Below are 19,042 nucleotides of genomic sequence, written 5' to 3' on the forward strand. Positions count from 1 at the left end.
CGACAAATCATCCATGCATTTGATAAGAAATTCCATATTCCTCTCCAGAAATGGACTGGTTGATAATTGCAGACAATCATAATCACACTAAAATATAAATATGGATTAAATAAGCACTCAAATAATTTTCAAATGTTATATAGAATTTCCCAGAAAAAATATCATATAAAAACCTGGATAATCAGGAAGCAGGATATAATTCCAGTGCCTACGGGTAAGTGGAATGATCCACAACGGAGCAAAGCTGAAATAATCAGTAACAAATAAACAATCCAGTACTATTAAACTCATTTCTGAAACACTCTTATTAGTCAACACAACAGAAAAATTATAAATTGACTTCCAAATTAGACATTAAAACCTAAATCAGAAATAACTGGGGGACGGGAGCCGATTGAAGAACAAAAATGGATATACAACATAGGAAGGAAGCAAATATTAGAGCATATCATCCAATGGATTGCAATGAACCAAGAAGCAATGAACCTGGAAACAAAATTAACCTGGATAAACAAATTAAACAAACTTTCAAGTCCGACCAATTAATATTGGTTTTAGATAACCACTATGCTATTACATCCTGTTTTATAGCATTCAAGATTAGGACTATCAGGGAACATTATATAAAGAACAAAACACATCATACAAAAATGTGTTCTAAAGGGTTTCATGAACCCAGATGAGTCAGATTTATGCTCCTACTTGAAAACACTTCCAATAACTTCCAAGTTCTGTATCCACAAAATGCTGCCCAGTCATTTACTATCATGCCACCAGCTATATCTTCACTACCGCAGTTGACTGTCCCGGCAACCAGATGGACCTGAAGAAGTGCTGAAAGTTCATCTATGTCCTTAGTAGATGTGTGGGGAGGAACCTGCACCATGTATGAGGGAAATTATGATTTAGGTTCGGACCGGAAATAAGAAGGAAACGATGAAGCAACTATAGTACAAAAGTTTTCACCAAAGATTCCTTAGAAATACCAGCCCAAAGAGACATGTTCTTACCAAGCCACCTTTGTTTGAAAGAGCACAGTAACTGCCCACAAGATTACGAGCAATGGTCTCCCTAAAAGCCTCCACTCCAAGAACATCTTCGATGCATTCCTCAGTTTCCTAAGCAAATATAAAAAATAAATAAATAAATGAACAAAGGTAGAAGCAATCTGAAATTTATATAAATTCAAAGGTTTATGTCATCTGCTTATTATTATTATTATTTTTTGGTCTGTATGTTCGATCATCTGCTAAATAGAAAAAGAGATGGAGGATATGGGAAGCAAACTGCATCTGAAATGCTCTTCAAGTAGGTTCGTGGCTGTTCTAAGATCATATGAGAACCAAATTCTAATCGAAACAACAAGCACAAAAAAACACTGCCTGCAACCTATGCATTATGTTCTCAGTCAAAACATTGAACCAAGAACATAAGCTTACAAAACCAGCCTAAACCTACATCATATGACCCCATATGGGCCAAACAACGGAACAACTTCTAGAGGCATAGAATTTGATAGGTTTAAAGAGTAGGTACCAAGGTTGTATCACCCATTCAATTCCTCTTTGATTTCTAAGAAAAGGATTCTAATAGCTCTCTTCATCATACTACCATCAAAGAAGAACTGGCAGTGCAAATACAGAATATATACAGGGTTTTTTAGTGGTGGATGTATGATCCTGTCCAATCAGCCTATGATTCCAAGGAGGTCGGGTTGTTTTTTTGGGTAATTATCGATGGCCTATTTGTTTTTTAGTGTAACTAAATTTTAATTCACCCGTTGTTTCAATTGTCTTTAATTCACCCCTAATAGTATACCATGTGTTCCAATATACCGCTCAATTCCGTCATAACCTCCATTAGCCTTGCTGACTTGGTGCCTATGTGGCAGGACATACTGGTCATTTCGACCCGCTTGGACCACTCAGCACCCACTTTTGCCACATAGACGCAAAAGTGGGACCACCCATGTTGATATAGGACTATTTATTCTAGCTGATAGATGAGTTGTGGGTGAAATTTATTTTTCTTTAGTTTGGCTAATAATTTAGCTGCACTTGACTTTGAGCGTATTGCCTTTTATTTTGTTTCGCATTCAAAAGTCATTATTTTTTTTGGTTTTACCTTTACGGCTTTACCCTTGTTAACATATGTTGGGAAAACAAAAACAATGCTTCATAATTATGAAGAAGACTTAGAGTCTAATCCATTTTATAAATTTTTCTTAGATTAAGACCGGTAGTGATTCGGGATTTTTAATTAAGTCTTTTTATTTTTCTTCTTTGACGGCTTTATGTTAGGTTTTAACTCTAAGATTTTGGGCTGAGAAATACCCTAACATACAACCTCTACAAAGCCCACTCTACACCCTAAGAGGAGAAATACCCTTTAAATAGAGAAAAATACCCTTCAAATCAGAGAAAGACTTTATTATGAATTAAAAAGATTTTTTTATACATTAAAATGACTTTATTATGAATTAAAAGGATTTTTTTATAAATTATTATTAATTAAAAAGATTTTATTATAAATTTTAAAACACTTCCGATCTCTATCTAAAAACTGTTTTTCTAAAAAACCTAAACTTAATTATCTCTAATTATAATGGTATTATGGATTAGTCCCAAATACACTAGGGGGTAGTCAAATATAAATCTCCCTTTGATAAACCTCCATGGAAACAGTCAATTCGGAAAAAAAATTTCCTGGCAGTTTTCTGGTTGATATATTAGGATTTGCCATATAATATGTGGGGCAGTGAGGAGGCTCATGTAATACCTTTGTTCTCTTGGCAGTTTATTTTGATCTACAATTTTCTCCATGCAGGTAATGGCATTGATTGCATATTTGATGGAGTTAAAAGGGAACTATGGGTCACATCTCATAATTGTTCCAATGGCTGCATGAGAGGTTAGTTTATTGAACCTTTTTTATTTCAATCAAAGCAAATGGTTATGAACTTTTGATACTTATGAAACATATCTTGTTTTGGATTGCATTTTGTTATTTATCTTTTTTTAACTCTTCAAATTATAACTCTGTACTTGGAATTGATTATCATAATTTTAATGAAGTGTTTTTTTCTCTTACATTTACCTTGATGTACTGTTTTATTTTATGAATTTAAATGACAGGTGTATTAATTTTATGGATATGGATGTTTGGTTATGGATACAGATGTTCTAAGAATTGATAGGAATATCAATTATATCACTTTACAGGAAAATAAAAAAGATTTCACTATAGGGCATTTATATGAGTTTTTGCACAAAAAAAAAAAAAAAAGATTTCACACCAACCTTACATATCATTTTTTTAGGAGTTTTTAATATCAGTTCTATTAAAAAACTTATGTCTGCTTCCTTTTCAATATCAATTCAAACATAACAACTGATATTTAAAACCAATTTAACATCAGTTAATAACTGAGAACCGATATCAAAGTCAGTTTAGATACCAGTTTAAAACACAAAAACAATATGTAAAATTCGTTTAAATATCAGTTTTTCCAAACTTTCTGATATTAAAACATGTAATAGATATCAGTATCTATTCTAGGGGATATCACCATTGAAAATATCGGTTTTGCACCCCAATAGATATCAGTGTATAATCGATATCTATGGCCTTTTTTGTAATAGTGATTTCTTGAGTGAATAATGACTCAAAATGTAATATTTTATTCTTTGATTAATTACAACGAAACATGTATCAACTACAATAGTTAGCCAATAATATTAAAGGTTTTGAAACTTTTTTGCTATGTTATTCTTTTAATTAAATAGTTGGAAAATTAAACTTCTTCTCTTGCTTTGAAAACAGTTTGAATGCCCTAACTGTGAAATCAATAGTTAGTGAATATGGAATTAGGCTTTCAGCGTTTAAATTTTCTAACTTCATCTAAATTTTCTGAAATTTGAGATATGGAAATGGTAGGGTTGATATGTGAATATGTTGTTTTGACCCTACAAAGGATTTGACTTCCTTCGTAGAACTATAGCTTAAGAAGAGTCGAATCACAACGAAGACAAGTGGAGCTTTGTTGAATTTGCAGGACCCACTAGCGGTATATGTCAAAGTATACATATGTAGATTATTTGAAATGTACCAATTCATATATTAATTCAATTGAAATGTACATATCCACTTATTGATCGCTGCAATTACAATGTACATACCCATATTCTTTTTTGAATAAATTAGCATAGGATGTATGACAAACATCCTATTTAACCTCTAGTATACTTATTGTTAAAATATAATAATAAGGTACCATTTGTAACCTCTAGGTCATTTAGCTAAATACAGTTGCCTGCCGACAGCTTTGTCATTTAACATTTGTAACCTCTAGGTCACCTAGCTAAATGCAGTTTTCAACTAGCAACTTTGTCATTTATGTTTTTGCCCTTTATTCAGTTTTAGTTGTTTTTTTTAGTTAGCTTATTTATTTTAGTTTCATTTAGTTTTGAATTTTCTTCTCTCAAATTCTCTTAGTTTTTGTGGTATATCAAACTTGTATTTGTCCAAAGTGTAGTAAAAATATGTCTGCAGTCGCAGTTTCAGTTTACAATTTTAGTTTGCCACTTGCTAAAGCTGTTTTGGGTGGGTTGGGTTTGTGTTAGATTCAACTTTTTAGTTTGGTATTTGTTTTTTCTCATCCCGCAATTGAAGAAGGTGATCAGTAGAGACACACTTAGTATTTTTTATATTTGATGTGTTGTGTTTTGGCTTTTTGCTGGCTCCTCTAACTTGGTTTTCTAGAAGGTTACTTACAAGTTAAATTTGTGTGTTATGGTGATTTTGGTTAGATTTTTAGCTTGTCAGTACCTTGAAATTATTTCATTTTATTTTTTTCTCTAGTCATTTGATTGTTTTTTTTCTTTTCTTTTTTATTGCCTAATATATTTTTTATTTGAATTTTTGCAAGTGAATAAATCTGATATTTTTTAGCAGCAGAACCATATTTTTTTACCTCAATCAATTCTTATAGAAGGATCCTCATTCTATGCCTGTAGGCAATGTCCTATTGTGTGCCTTCTAGCAAATCTGAAGCATCCATTTAATCTAATGGTTTACATTACTCCACATCAACACCAACGTGTTGAAACCCAACAATAAATCATTATTGTCATCTCACCACATTGTGTTGCAACGAAAAATAATTCATCCCCTCTCTTTCTCTTTCTAACTAGCCATGACTCCACTGATTATACCAACATAGTGATCATAGGACAAGTTCAAAGATATGTGAATTTTCGAAGGTTCATGATTGTTCTATTCTTCCGCCCTTTTTCAAAGAAAAAACATTTAACTCGTTTAAAGTATGAAATTAAATTTTTGTTTGGATTTTCTTTTGGTCTCAAATTGCACGATTCTTCTTTGCTTTTATATGTAGCTATAAAGAATGAATTAGATGTGTGTTAGCAAAATTGTCCTACCACCATAGCCAAAGACCCATAAACCATTTGGGTAGACGATGTTTTCCACAAGATTTTCCCATAGATTTTTGTATTGGGATGAAAATTAAGTGTTAGGAGAGCAGATCGAGGCCATTCGGGTAATGTGAGGAGGAATGACGATGAGTGTTTTTAGTGGTTGTTGTAGAAGAAGAAAATGGAGAAAGAAGATGAAGCAAGTGTCCGTCAGTAAAGACACAACTTATTAAGTTAAAACTAAAAAATAAAAACAAGACTTATCCTACTTCAAAGGTAATGCTAGAGAACCATGTCATTGTCATTGTACTACATATAATTTGATAGGTTTAAAGTGTAGGTACCAAGGCTGTATCACCCATGGGTTCTCCTCGACTGAGAAGAGGGTTGTCTACGAGGAGTTGGACGGCCGATAAAAAAGTCCGGCCAAGGGTGGGTTCTGCTTCAGCTCCAGCGCTAGAGGAGAAAACGGTGTTCCGGCGAGTTGTTGCCGCTACAACTTCTGGCTCTGATCCGATGGTCGCGAACGGATCGCGGTGGTCTGCTGCAGGTACTGGAGGACCTGCAAGTGCGCCTCAAATGTGCTGCCTCGGCCGGAAAGTCATCATCTGCAGTAGTGCCTGGGTCGTGCTGATAACATGTTGTAAACTGATAACAGTATAAAATTTAAAGAGAAACATGATATATCAAAGAGGAGGAGTGAGAGGCAGAGAGGACAGAAGAGATGGGAGAGTAAGAGATCGGTATCTTTTTCATTAACAAACTACCTATTTATAGGCAAAGTTGAAGAGGTATCTTTTTCATTAACAAACTACCTATTTATAGGCAAAGTTGAAGAGGCATACAAAACATTATTTAATGTAGTGGAAGCTACACTAGATGAACACGTGGACAACCACCACTGCCATACTTATTTACAACAATTAGGACAAAAAATATGGGTTGATACATTTCAATGTAGGTTGGTACATTTCAAATGTACATATATCTTAAACCCTAAACCTTAAATCTAAACCGAAACTTTTATCCTTAACTTTAAACATATACGTAGTTAAGTTTGGGTTGATTCATTTCAATCTTACCAATATATATGTTGGTTGGTACATTTCAATTGTACTAAAAGTGGGATCACATATTTCATTTTTTCCAATATGTGAGTTGGTACATTTCAATCATAGGAAGAGAGAACCTTGATGGCGAAGTTGCAGATGATTGTACATGGTTGAGGGAAAGAAGAACACAAGTACATACAAACAGAAATTATCTTCAGTAATATTTTCAATTAATTGAAATTAAATATATTCCTTAAATTTAAAAGATCATATCAACCAATATTTCTTAACAGGAGTTTAATCATGTTTTATTTTTTAAATTGTTATTTACTGATGTGTCATAAATGGTCACTCAACTTGGACCAAAATATCAATTTGGTCGTTAAAATGCATTTTCACTCAATGTGGTCCTTAATATTTACCACCGCAAATCAATGTTCTCCTTATGTTCAATTTCATTTGGATTTTCGTAAAAAATGGTCATGTGTGCTGCACGAAATGTTTTCTCAGTAGTAAAAATGTCTTAACACACCCAGGGACGAAGCTAGAATTGAAAATTTGGGGAGGCTGAATTTAGTAAAAAAACACCATTGACCTTAGCCCATTACAAAGACGAACACTACTACAATAATGTAAATAGACAACGGTCAATAGATAACGGTTTGTATTTTTTCCGTTATCTTAATTTACTACACAACGGTTTTTAAAAAACTGTTATATTAAGGTATAATATCCAATGGTATTTGGTCTTATGAATTTTTCTAAATCATTAAATACAATAGTATTAGACAAAAACCGTTGTGTTGGACAAGTTACACAAAAATAAAGAATTTGCGGGTGTTCATATTTGGGAAAAACCGGAGGCGCGCGTTAATGAATTAATGAAACATTCATATCGCGCCTTAAGTTAGAGAAGTTCAAAGCCCTTCAGACACACATCCCTCTGACTTCACCGAGTTGCCATGGTTCTTCTCACCAGCTCCATCTCACCTCAACTCCTTCTCTCTCTCTCTCTCTCTCTCTCTCTCTCTCTCCAGTCTTAGATCTCATAGAATGATCTATACAAGATCTGGATGAGATCTTATCAGATCTGGAAGACCAAAATAGCTCTCATCGCACCTTTCTATCTCTCTCTCTCTCTCGATCTCATCAAAACCCAAATTAAATCAGTTCTCCCCTTCTCTCTCCAACGCTGGCGACATTATCGGCATTACTCGAATCGTGGTCGAGGTTGGGTAGAACGACAGCCGCCACTTTGGGTCGCTCAAACCCAGATCCAGAAATATCACGCCCAACGACGAGAAGAGCCAAGCTCGTTGTTGGAGAAGATAAATTCAAGGCTCGTTGTGGAGGTTGTCGGTCGAGTTTCAGTTGGAGAAGAGCCAAGCTCGTTGTTGGTTGAAGGTATATTTTCTCTCTCTCCCTCTCCTTCTCCCCCTTTCTCTCTATATGTACTTCCTCAGATTTATTGAAAATTAGTGTTAGGGTTTGTAATTTGGGGTTTTCTTTAATTATTATGTTTTTTCTTTTTGCCTTTTGTTTCTATTTCTTCAATTAGAACTTCTCTCTAGAAAAAAACATGTTTACATATCTTCACAAGGTTATTGAACAATATTCGACACTTCAAGGAAATAAAGAAGACCATACTGGTACATGTTGTTAGTTTAGCTCTCTAAATAGCTGCTTTGATGATATAATAAAAGAAATACTGCAAGTGCGCATCCCTCATCATGTTTATTGTGAACAGATATAAATAATGTCTGCAATGACCTTTTGTCCAACCCATACTGGAATGCTAGCTATAGTTTCTTACAGCAAGACTACTGCAATATATAGAGAATACAATATGAAATTCTTATATGTATTACATGGCCATGAAGGTGGGATTACACATGTAAGTCAGCATTCCTTTTTCCTTCATTTGACCAACCTTGATCATAACTCCATAGATGACCCAAAGAATTTTTCTCTCAAGCCCAGTTCTCAAAGGTGAAAATATATTATTTATATACTGGAGGCTGGAAGGTAAAATGCTTTACATGTTCTATCTTTTTTGGCATTGGTTTGATTTTTGGAAATGCAGTAAACAAGTTGTATGTAACAACTGTTAGTTTATGATATATATATATATATATGTGTGTGTGTGTGTGTGTGTGAGCCATAATCTATTTCTCTTGGAATATTTTTGACGTATTCTATTAGATTAGCATATATATGACTTTTTCTTTCTACTCTAAACATGTTTGATATTGGCTTACTAAATTTACTTGAAGGATCCAATATATATATATATATATAGCTCAAGATATTATGTTTTTCTATCTTTTTTTGTTTCCTTTGTTTCCTCTGTTTCAGGTTGTTGGCTTTGAGGGGGATGTTCCGAAGGAAGATGCAAAAAGAGTGGTGAAATCAACTTTCCAGCATTTTGGTAGGCTGAAATACTTGTGAATGCTGCAGTTAGAAATTTTCTTGCGTCAGCAGAGGATCTGTCCTCTAATGGATTTCAGATAGGTTCAATGTTATAACAATCTTTATAATATGTTTGCACATATGAAATTGATATAATTTCGAATGAGCACTAGGGTGTTTTTAATCTAAAATCTGATTTTGAGATTTTGATGTTTTTGTCTTATATAATTGTTTTTGTTAGTATTTGTAGAATTTGGTTGTGATTACTTTCATTTTCAATTGTTTTGGGTTTATATGATTGTCATTGTGCATTACTCTGTCCATATAGCGTTGCATATTTCAGAGTCGGAAGTGGACCACACTGCACTTGGCAGCCAAACTGCCAAGCTGAGGGGATTAACATAAAATACTTTTCTTAATTGTCACTTTTCTTTTTTTAACTGCAAGATTGACTATGAGAGAAAAGGTCAAGGTTGGGACAAGATCAGACAGGCTTCTCCGGATGATTGGAAGAGAAACTTAGCTACCATAGTGTAGTATGTGGTCTCCTTATTCAAGTGAACAAGATCTTCTTCAGCAAGTAAGTCTTTTCTTCTCACTTTTTTTTTTTTTTTTTCAAATTTTTGCCTTTTCCATATTTGGTGGAATTTATGGTTGAATCAATATTTTGGTTGTTCAAAATGTTGTTTCCTTTTGTTTAGTCTTGGTTACTCAACTTCATGTTGACAGAAAACTAAGTTCGCCGCTAGAGGTCCGGTCCTCAAAGGAGAGGTCCGGACCTCAATCCTAGGTCTCAAACACCAATCTTACTAGAGGTCCGGTCCTCAAGGGTGAGGTCCGGACCTCAAACCTAAATTTCTAAATCCAATCTTACTGGAGGTCTGGTCCTGAAGGATGAGGTCCGGACCTCAAGCCTAGCTTTGTATTCTAATTTCTTGTGGGATTGAATGCTGGATTAGAATGAAATTTTAAAGCTTGCATGATTATTCAAATAATAAGTTAGGCATTAGGAAAATGGACCAAACATGATTTGTGCACAGACTTTGTAGTAATGATCATTTACAGAAATTTCAAAAAGATAAAAATATTCACTTATCTGCAAATGAGAAACCCAACAATGAAAAAAATGCATAGACCCAACAATATTTGGTCAAAATACAAAAAGTTAGTGGATTTTCCTTCTTTCAAAACTCTCTTACTTAACCAAATAAGTGAATATTTGTATCTTTTTGAAATTTCTCTGAAGTTTATCTAAATGTGACTTTGTGTGTGTTTGTGCTCTTTTACAGGGACTTTGTTAGTTTTCTTAGAGCTTTGGAGTTGGGGCAGCTACTTTAAAAGGTATGGGAAGGAGGAAGGACAACACTTATACCCAAGAAGATATCGATGTGTAAATATACAAAATTATCAAGGATTATAATAGTGTTTTCAATTTTTCTATTTAGAGCTTGCATATGACTTGCCTAATATTGCTTTGCATTGCATTGGTATCTTATTAGTTTTGTTTTTATTGTAGTTGGCAATAAGAAGTTGGCAGATATGGATGCATATGCTTGTGACTTAGAGGGGTCAAGTTGGAAGGAAGTAAATGTGTTATGTTAAACTAGGTTTTTTTTTTTTTTTGGTGCCTCTAGCTTCTTTTAAGCTAGTTTGACTTAATGTATTTTTTGTACAACTGATCACACTTATGAAACCTATCATGTAATGTAATCTTACTTATATTTATGAAATATCTTTTGGTTTAATTCTGAGCATGAGCGTGCATTGGTGTACTATAACTAAGTGCTGTATTGCATTGGTTTTCAATAAAGACCAATGTACCAAAGCATTATATACATCAAAATCAAATTGAAATTATTATCTTGCACAATGTTTATATGGTTAAAACCGTTGTTTAAAGTACCGTCCTACAACGGTTTTCAATAGAAACCGATGTACCAAAGCATTATATACATCAAAAGCAAATTGAAATTGTTATTTTACACAACGGTTATTATACATAAACCGTTGTCTTAATGACTATTTCACCTCGTATTTATACTTAAAACAGTTGTAAAATACATGCATTAGGGTAGAGAAACCGTTGTCTCGCCTATTAGTACACATCGGTCTTTAAATAAAAATCGATGTCTAGATAAGTACGCAACAACGGTATCTCCTAAATCATTAGTTTTTGAGGGTGTATATACAACGGTTTTAAATTAAAACCATTGTATTAATGTTTACAAGACAACGGATATTACCCGTTGTCTATTGGTACCCCAATAGACGTCGGTCGATTAGACGACAGTATTTTGACAACTTACACAACGGATAAAATCCGTTGTATATTACGTTTTTTGTAGTAGTGGAAGTTCTCTCTCCAATTTACGAACAAACACCATTGATTTCTTACTTGGGTTTGAACTCTAGAGAGAAATGTGGAGTTAGTGAAGAAAAATAGATGAGCAAACTGATTGGTTGCTCTGAAGTCTGAAGAGGTCCACACGATGAACTACTAAAAATTAAAGGCTAAAGTGAAAGAAGAGAGAAGCAGAGAAAAAGGAAGAACATATCATGAAATAAAATAAAGGGAAACAGAAAGCCACAAAGGGAAATAATGGGCTGGAGATCAGGAGATGGGTCATGGGTGAGGGCTGTATATTAATAATGGGTACTTGGGTTGGGTGAATGGGTGATGTTTAATTCATTGTTTTGTCTTTTTTTAATTGGGGGGGCTATAGGCTTATACATATATAGCTATTTAAAAAATTAGGGTGGGCTTGAGCACGCCTAGCCCTCTACTAAGATCCGTCCCTGAACACACCTAGAGAGGGTGTACGAAAACTCCTGTTGGGGATTATTTTTGTTTTTTTGGGTCCTTTTTAATTATTTTCTTTTTAAACTTTTTAATATTTTTTAAGGCTAAACTTGAAATTAAAGAGTGACAAACAATTTGTATCGTCTTTTTGGGTGGTTATGGGACGCGTGAAGATCATTTTACCCTTTGCACATGACAAATTTTGATGAAAATTTAGACAGAATACAACGGAAGGACAACATTGATGTATGATAGTAAAGATAGGATCACATTGAGTGAAAATGACCAAATTGATATTTAGGTGAATGTTAAAAAACCATTTATGATAAAAAGTCTAACTTTTAACCCTCAATCTTTCAGTCAAAATATAAAAAAATATACAATGAGTCCAAATGTAATCAAAATTTGGACCAAAGTCTAATTATTTCATTTTTAAATCAGATTAATTGCCTGCAGAATTTTTATGCCGTTTTTAGTTTCTTTCGATTTAATCAGCCGCTTAAAACTGAGAACTAAACTCTGAAGGCTGAAGCGATGACCGGAGCGGATGGATCAACACTCCTTTATAAACGGGCCGGTCTTCACTCAACACTGCTCCGCAACATATGCGGATTCATATATATAAAGCCCAACAACATCGGCCCTTCAAATTTGGGACGTAAGAATTCATCGAAAGTCCGTCAAAATTCACCATGCTCTTCCACAACAACATTATTTTTGATGGCTCTACGTTACCTCCTCGGTAGAGTGACCCACACCACTGCTCATCATACCCACCTCACGATCAAACCCAACATTTGTTTCTTGGCACCATTTAATCACAATGCTTTGATCCCCACTTGTTCTTCTTCTTCATCTTCTTCAACGTTTGTGCTCCTTCATGGATCTCCTTCTGCTGCAAACCCAAATTCAGGTTCACGAAGTAGTACTACTCCACCACCACCTTGTGGTGGCACTTCCATTTACAAGGGTGCCTACAATGATGATTGGATTATCAGCCTTGCCCAGTTTGCAGTAGAACAGCACAATCACAAAGAGGTTCCTTTTTTTCTTTTCCCACTTTAAATTCATCATCTTTATGCCAATTTTTTGGGTTTTGTTCACAACCCACTTTAGAAATATCCTAAAATCTGGCAAATTATTTATTCTAGGAAAAGATTTTGGTTGCTTTATATTCAGTCAGTAGTACCTTTTGTGGAGAATAATATATTGTATCTCATTTTTTTTTTCTTTTTCTTTTCGGTCTATTTGTTTGGAGATAACTTCCTTTATGGGATTTTAAGAACGTTTCAATGACCAGTTTGTTAATTTTGTCAATCCCGTTTTTTGCTGTGTTTTAACAGTTTTGTATGTGTGTTAGGCCACAAAGATTTTGATATGGAGATTTGAGAGAATTATAGAGATGGTCCTCCAACTTTACCTCGAGTATCACTTTGCTCTATGAACTTATTTATTGAATTATATAGTCCATGAACTTTCAAAAGAGAAGGTGGGTTACCAATTTTACCTTTCAAAAGAAGCTCACATGCTTGACACTTGACTAAAATTGACGAAAGAAATGGATGAAATTGATGGAATGGACTTAAGTGATACACGGGTAAAAGTTCGCGGACTATTGAATTTAAAAAACAAGTTTGTAAACCAAAATGATACTAAAGATAAAGTTCGAGGACCATTGTTATAATTTGCTCCGGAGCTTTTATAGTTTCTGTCTCTATTTCTGGATTTCACATAATTTTGTTTATGGGGTCTTTTTTCCTTTGTGGGTTTTGTGTAGAGTAAGCATCTTCGATATGTGAGGGTGGTGGGGGCAAGCCACACTATGGTTTCTAGCATATTGTACCATATTACACTGGAGGCAGTTGATGAGAATAAGCACAAGATTTACCATGCAATTGTTTGGATGCAAATATTAAAGAACTTCATGGAGTTGCTTATCTGGCGGCCTGTTAATGATCGCTTGTCAGTTCTTGGTGTTAAGTGTGGTGAGTATACTCGAGTCCGAAACACTTTGTTTTCAAGTATCTTATATGTATAGTTAATCTTGTTGTTTTAAGTGCTAGATTCTTTTAACATTATATTACATTTCTTAAACTTGATTAAGAATTTCAGTGCTTTTCTCAACTTTTCAACTTTTTGGATGCGAAGATCTGCATGTTTGATGAAAAATTCTAGGAAAAGAAAACAATCCAAGTTTTTAATTTTTATATATGTTTTAATTAGTAAACCCTTTGCTTGACTTGATCAATGAAAGCTACTTGACATGGTGTTAGCAGTTAATTCCTCAATTCCAAAATGAATCTAAAGTGCATACATAATATTTTCTTTATTTTCTTTAATTTTCTCTTACGGAGAGAAGGAGCTGAGGTAGAAATTTATTCCAGTGGTAGGCATCACATGTGCCTAGACGACCCAGCAAGCATTTATTTTCACACTCTATGGATAAGAGCTGAGGTTTCTGTGTTCCAGAACTCTTGCGGCCTTGCCTAGATATTCATTCATTTGGTAGTCTTTGCTCATTCCCAGTTTTTCGAGGGACTTAGATACTGAACATGTATGGCGCTAGAGTTTATGTGGTGTAACCACCCATATCTATGGAAACTTGACATCTTGGGTGGAGGTGAAATTGTCATCCTTTAGTTACCATACTACCCCTTGAAAGTCTATTTGATATAGGAGTTTACAGCCTCAATTTTTAAACTTCTGATTTGTCAATGGATAGTAGGGAAGCATGTAACCATAATGACCCTTGGAATTTCACTCGTCAGTGAAAGAAACAGAACAATAAAGTGTCACAGACAAGTTTCTGAAGGCCCATGTGGCAGTGGTACTCAATTCTTCACATAGGCCAACTTCTTTAAAGTTGTCACTTGCAAGCCAATTATTTGGTTTTCCATTATTAGAAGTATCCACTCACATCCACTTACAATTGTTTGCATCCCAAAATCATAGTAACTGCACAATGACCTTAGGCATGTACCACATAGTTTATAAGACTGCTAATCATTAACTAAATTCATAAGTCATGCCAAGTTCTATTTTGATTTTCTGGAACAGCTTAATATTGGTTGTGACACCATGCTTCTATAATACATTACTATGTTGCCTGTAGGACATCCTATCAATTGCCACAGTTTTGTTTTAACCCTGTTGAGTTTTTTAAATGCCACGTTTGTTTTTTCATTCCTGAGCTCTACTATTCTTTGATGGTTCTCAGGGCAATGGCTTTTGTAGTGTCTTCTTAAGGAATATTGTTGTCTTTTTTCCTACTTGTGTTTTTGCACAACATTTTTGTTGGGGTGAAAAATTGATCCAGGACTTTGGAAACCTAAAAGTTATTGACTATAAAAAATGAAGAGAGTTTGTCTATTGTCTTACTTCTTGTTTGAGCTAGCTAGTGATTGGAAGACATGAACCTCCATATTTGAAAAGTGTCAACAAATCCATTAATCCATCATGACTGTGTTCGCCGATACCTCTTATTAAAGGTGTGTGACTGAATAAGAAAAAAGGAACAGCCAAATGCTTTTCACATTGTAGTTTTATAGTTTGCGGCAGTGAAAGAATTTCATATTTTGCTATGAATGCCTTAAAGTAATTGATGGATGTAGCATAATCAATTTGCCTCCATAGGACAAATTCTTGTGCCTATGCTGAGAACCAAAGAGATATTAACCTGACGGTACCTGGATCGAAACTCCATGACACCTTTTTAACTTAACACAAGCCCTTGAGCTTCGGGATCTATGCCTTTAGGCTTATGGATCACATCAAAAGCTTAGTTATGAAGATTAATTGCTGTGTTGGACTTACAGTCTGTGTTGTAAGGAAGTTGAGAGGGTTGGTTATCTAAAAGGCAATACTCTTTGGTCTTTATGCTCAATTTCAAAGTTTTACTCTTGATTTATATATGTTTTCTTTGTGTAAATTGGTTTTCGATTGACAGAGATCTTTTGGATGTCTTATTTATTTCATGCAGGTGATTTGAAATTGCACGAAGCTGTTATGTTTTACATGAATCAAGCAAAACGAGATCACTTCCTAATTTGAGTATATAAAGCCTACATATTTGTACACATTTAGGTTTGTGTTGCCTCTCTAACCTTCCTATTTTTGCATGCGCCCAGCACAATCAGGCTCTCACTTACAAGCATGTGAGCCCGCTTTTGTATGGTGAGCTGCACGTGCTTGTATCAGTGTCCAACACCAGAGATACCTAACCTTCAAATTTGAAATTCACCCCTGAATGTATAGTGAACATTGAATTTTAGATGCTATTAATTCTATTATTTCCAGAATTCAGTTCTATTATTCTCAATTGCATTTGTGTTTTGTTTTCTATTTTCTTTACTAAGGAAGTAGAGGAGAGAAGTCGCTGAGAAAGGAAAGATAGAACATGTATAATGTTATCTATCTTTTTTTGTTTTTTTTTTGGGGGTCTGAGCGTAATGTTAAATATCATGGAGCTTATGTTCGATTCATTTGGGGAGATCACCATTTGGTTAGTGAGTTATTTTGTGCACCTAATGTAGAGTGCGGCCTAATGCATTTTATTTTAGGACCCATAATGTGATGGTTTATATTTTGAGCACATGCAGAGGTCCCTTCTCACCGATTGTGTTGGCAGTTACCACTCCTAGGAATTACAAGCTCAAACTCTAATGAAGAACCTTTGAGCAAGGTAACTCTATCGACACATGCCATGAATGAGATGTTTTCTGTCTTAGATGTTATTTTTGGTTTATGTTGCTTGAAATCTGAAAAATCATGCAAATAAGACACATACATAGTGTTCGAGTCGTCAAATGAAAGTCCAATCAGTTGATAGGAAACCTATAATTTATTCACATGCTCTAAGTTTCTTTAGAGTAGAGTAAATAAGGAACTATGTGATATGCATGTGGATAAAAGGCAAGGGAAGCCATTCAAAATTTCCGTACTTTCCCTGTACATCTAGGAAGCAAGAGATTCAAAATTCTTCTCCCATTGCATACTTCCTTGTCCATTCCTTGGCCACTTTATTGAATTCCTCTCGGTCGTTTTTGAAGAGAATGCAACATGGATTGAGAGGGTCCATTGGATTTGGATCATCTAGAAGTGAGCATATGGAGAGCAGTAGGCTCTCAATGGTCTGGACTGGGTTCCATTGATCTTCCTCCAAAATGTCAATGTATATTGTCCCATCTTCATCAATGTTTGGATGATAAACCTGCATAAGAACAAAATAGTCAACATTGCATCTATAAATTTGTTGTTGGCAGAGGATATAGGTAACAAGAATTTTATTGTTGAAGGTGATAATAGGTATTGACTATTGAGTGTAAGTTGACCAAGTCTAGTTTTCCATAGAAAATGAAAAATACAGAATGCATGTAGATAGATTTATTTATTTGACTAAATTAGAGATTTAGATCATCGTTAAAGACTTAGAGATGGAAGGATTTATCAAAGATGTAGCCACAATATAATATAGTACTTATAGAAAAAGAAAAAAGAAAAAAAAAAAAAAAAAAAAAAAAAGGAAAGAAAACACCTAGGATGGGACCAAGAAGAAAAAAGCGACTGCTATTGACTTGACTTATAATGTAGTCTTTCTCATTGTTCTTTAGAGATGTAAGATGTTTGTCTTTTAATTCGCATTTTCCAATACTTACAGAAACAACTAGCCTATACAATTCAGAGTTATAGGTACATTCAAAACAATATAATTAAGGAAAATAAGTAAGTTGGTCTACATAATTTGGTTCTTTTAATTTAGGTCCTTATAGTTTTAATTTTTCTAAAAGAAATTAAATCTCTTTCGTTAACTTTTGATAACAATTAAAGAAAAATTAAGAAATTCGTCAATTAGTCACATTTGGGCAAGCTCCCCATGCCAACATTACTTATAACCCTAAATATGACTAATTGATGGATTTTTTAATTTGTCCTTAAATTAACGACATGGATCTATTGAAAAAAATTAAAATTACAGAAACCCAAATGAAAATTTACCCAATCTGCATAGACCAATTTGATTATTTCCCCTATAATTATAGGGAAAAACTATCCCACTCTGAAATACGTGAGTGGAAAGACAAACAAGATCAAGATGTGCACAAACCTTGGTTTGGAATTTGATGGTGGGAGGCTTGCAAGGGTAGTCGTAGGGCAAGTCAATGGAGAGAAAGAAGAGACCATCTTCATAAGGAGAATTTGGAGGTCCCATGATAACACCTTGCCATTTGAAGGGGTCTTCTTCATCATCACCATAATTTGCTGGTCCATAGCTGCAGTGGGTTGGGAACTCTGCTTTTACAAATCCCTCCCTTTTGTATATCCAGTGCTTTGCTTGTTCTCTGTCTTTTATGAGTATTTACATTAGTTCATTTGAATCGATCATAGAACAAAAACAAGCAAAATATATAAACCATCAGCCCATCTCAGGTGAGGTCAAAATGTACCCAGTTCTGGTACAAATTGTCAAAAACCCAGAGTTAAACCTTAAATCCTAACCGATGCTTTTACACCCTAAACTAGTAAGCAAAAAAAGAGAATTTTTTAATAAACTATAGAAGGAGAGAAGTTATGTACTTACCTATATGCCATGATATATGTATGGATATATGTAGCAGAAGTTTGAACAAAGAATGGGAATTAAAGCTTAATTTGATGGATAAGAAGTGGAAAAACTGATGACCAAATGGTAGGGATGAAGATGGTTCTGAAAATTCAAGGTAGAGAAGTTGGATATGACCGAGGAAAGTAATGAAGGAATCCTTGTATGTTAGGCACTTCTCTATAGGTCTTTATTTATCATTTACTTTTCAATGCATGTTCCAAGCAAAGGGGTATTCATTTCCTGTAGCTTGCTTGACTTCATCCGCGTTAAAGTTTGGGAAAGTCATATCTCAGTGGAAAACTGAGTAACAAAGCTTTTGTGAAGGAAATTTATGTGCAAGTTCCTTGGGTACGAAGGAAGACTATGTATTGACCCACTCTAGCTAAATTTGTTGGCAATGAAGTATCCAAGAATTAGTAATAGCACATATTCACCTTTTTCTCTTTTATTAGTAACGTTGGCATAATGCCATTAGTAGTCGTCCATACTTTAAAGTGGATATGTCTAGTACAAATTCCACTTTACATATATATATTTTTTATTTTATTACTTTTTCTTAGATCGACAATCGATCTTAAAACTTCTCTATTGAAACCGCGCTGGTCTAGGTGCCCAAGAAGGGGCCCATTGCACCGGTGCAGCAGCGTGGTGTGCCATGGCATAGTCTCGCCACATATGTGCATGTCATGGCATGGCATGCCACACCACAAATTTGGCATGCTTAGTGAGATCATCTACATCTCTCATC

The 19,042-nt window shown here is 34.5% G+C and overlaps 2 protein-coding genes and 1 long non-coding RNA gene across 3 annotated transcripts; 2 read left to right on the top strand and 1 right to left on the bottom strand.

The window, feature by feature from the left end:
- The first annotated feature begins 9,019 nt into the window (after positions 1 to 9,019).
- On the top strand, positions 9,020 to 10,507 carry LOC147292406 (uncharacterized). Its single transcript, XR_015120825.1, has 3 exons — positions 9,020 to 9,473; positions 10,183 to 10,234; positions 10,410 to 10,507. It is a non-coding gene; the product is annotated as an uncharacterized LOC147292406 (long non-coding RNA).
- Positions 10,508 to 12,368: 1,861 nt separating this feature from the next.
- Positions 12,369 to 15,962, top strand: LOC147292407 (cysteine proteinase inhibitor 6-like). Its single transcript, XM_086234289.1, has 3 exons — positions 12,369 to 12,731; positions 13,471 to 13,678; positions 15,673 to 15,962. The coding sequence occupies exons 1-3, from the start codon at positions 12,414 to 12,416 to the stop codon at positions 15,741 to 15,743; spliced, it is 597 nt and encodes a 198-aa protein (XP_086090415.1). The 5' UTR covers positions 12,369 to 12,413; the 3' UTR covers positions 15,744 to 15,962.
- Positions 15,963 to 16,514: 552 nt separating this feature from the next.
- LOC147292408 (uncharacterized) lies at positions 16,515 to 18,412 on the bottom strand. Its single transcript, XM_086232576.1, has 3 exons — positions 18,271 to 18,412; positions 17,797 to 18,031; positions 16,515 to 16,902 (listed from the first exon to the last, which is right to left on the bottom strand). The coding sequence occupies exons 1-3, from the start codon at positions 18,279 to 18,281 to the stop codon at positions 16,663 to 16,665; spliced, it is 486 nt and encodes a 161-aa protein (XP_086088702.1). The 5' UTR covers positions 18,282 to 18,412; the 3' UTR covers positions 16,515 to 16,662.
- Between the last annotated feature and the right edge of the window lie 630 nt (positions 18,413 to 19,042).

This window comes from Dryas octopetala, chromosome 2 (assembly GCF_963921425.1).
Source record: "Dryas octopetala chromosome 2, drDryOcto1.1, whole genome shotgun sequence".
Lineage (NCBI taxonomy): Eukaryota > Viridiplantae > Streptophyta > Magnoliopsida > Rosales > Rosaceae > Dryas > Dryas octopetala.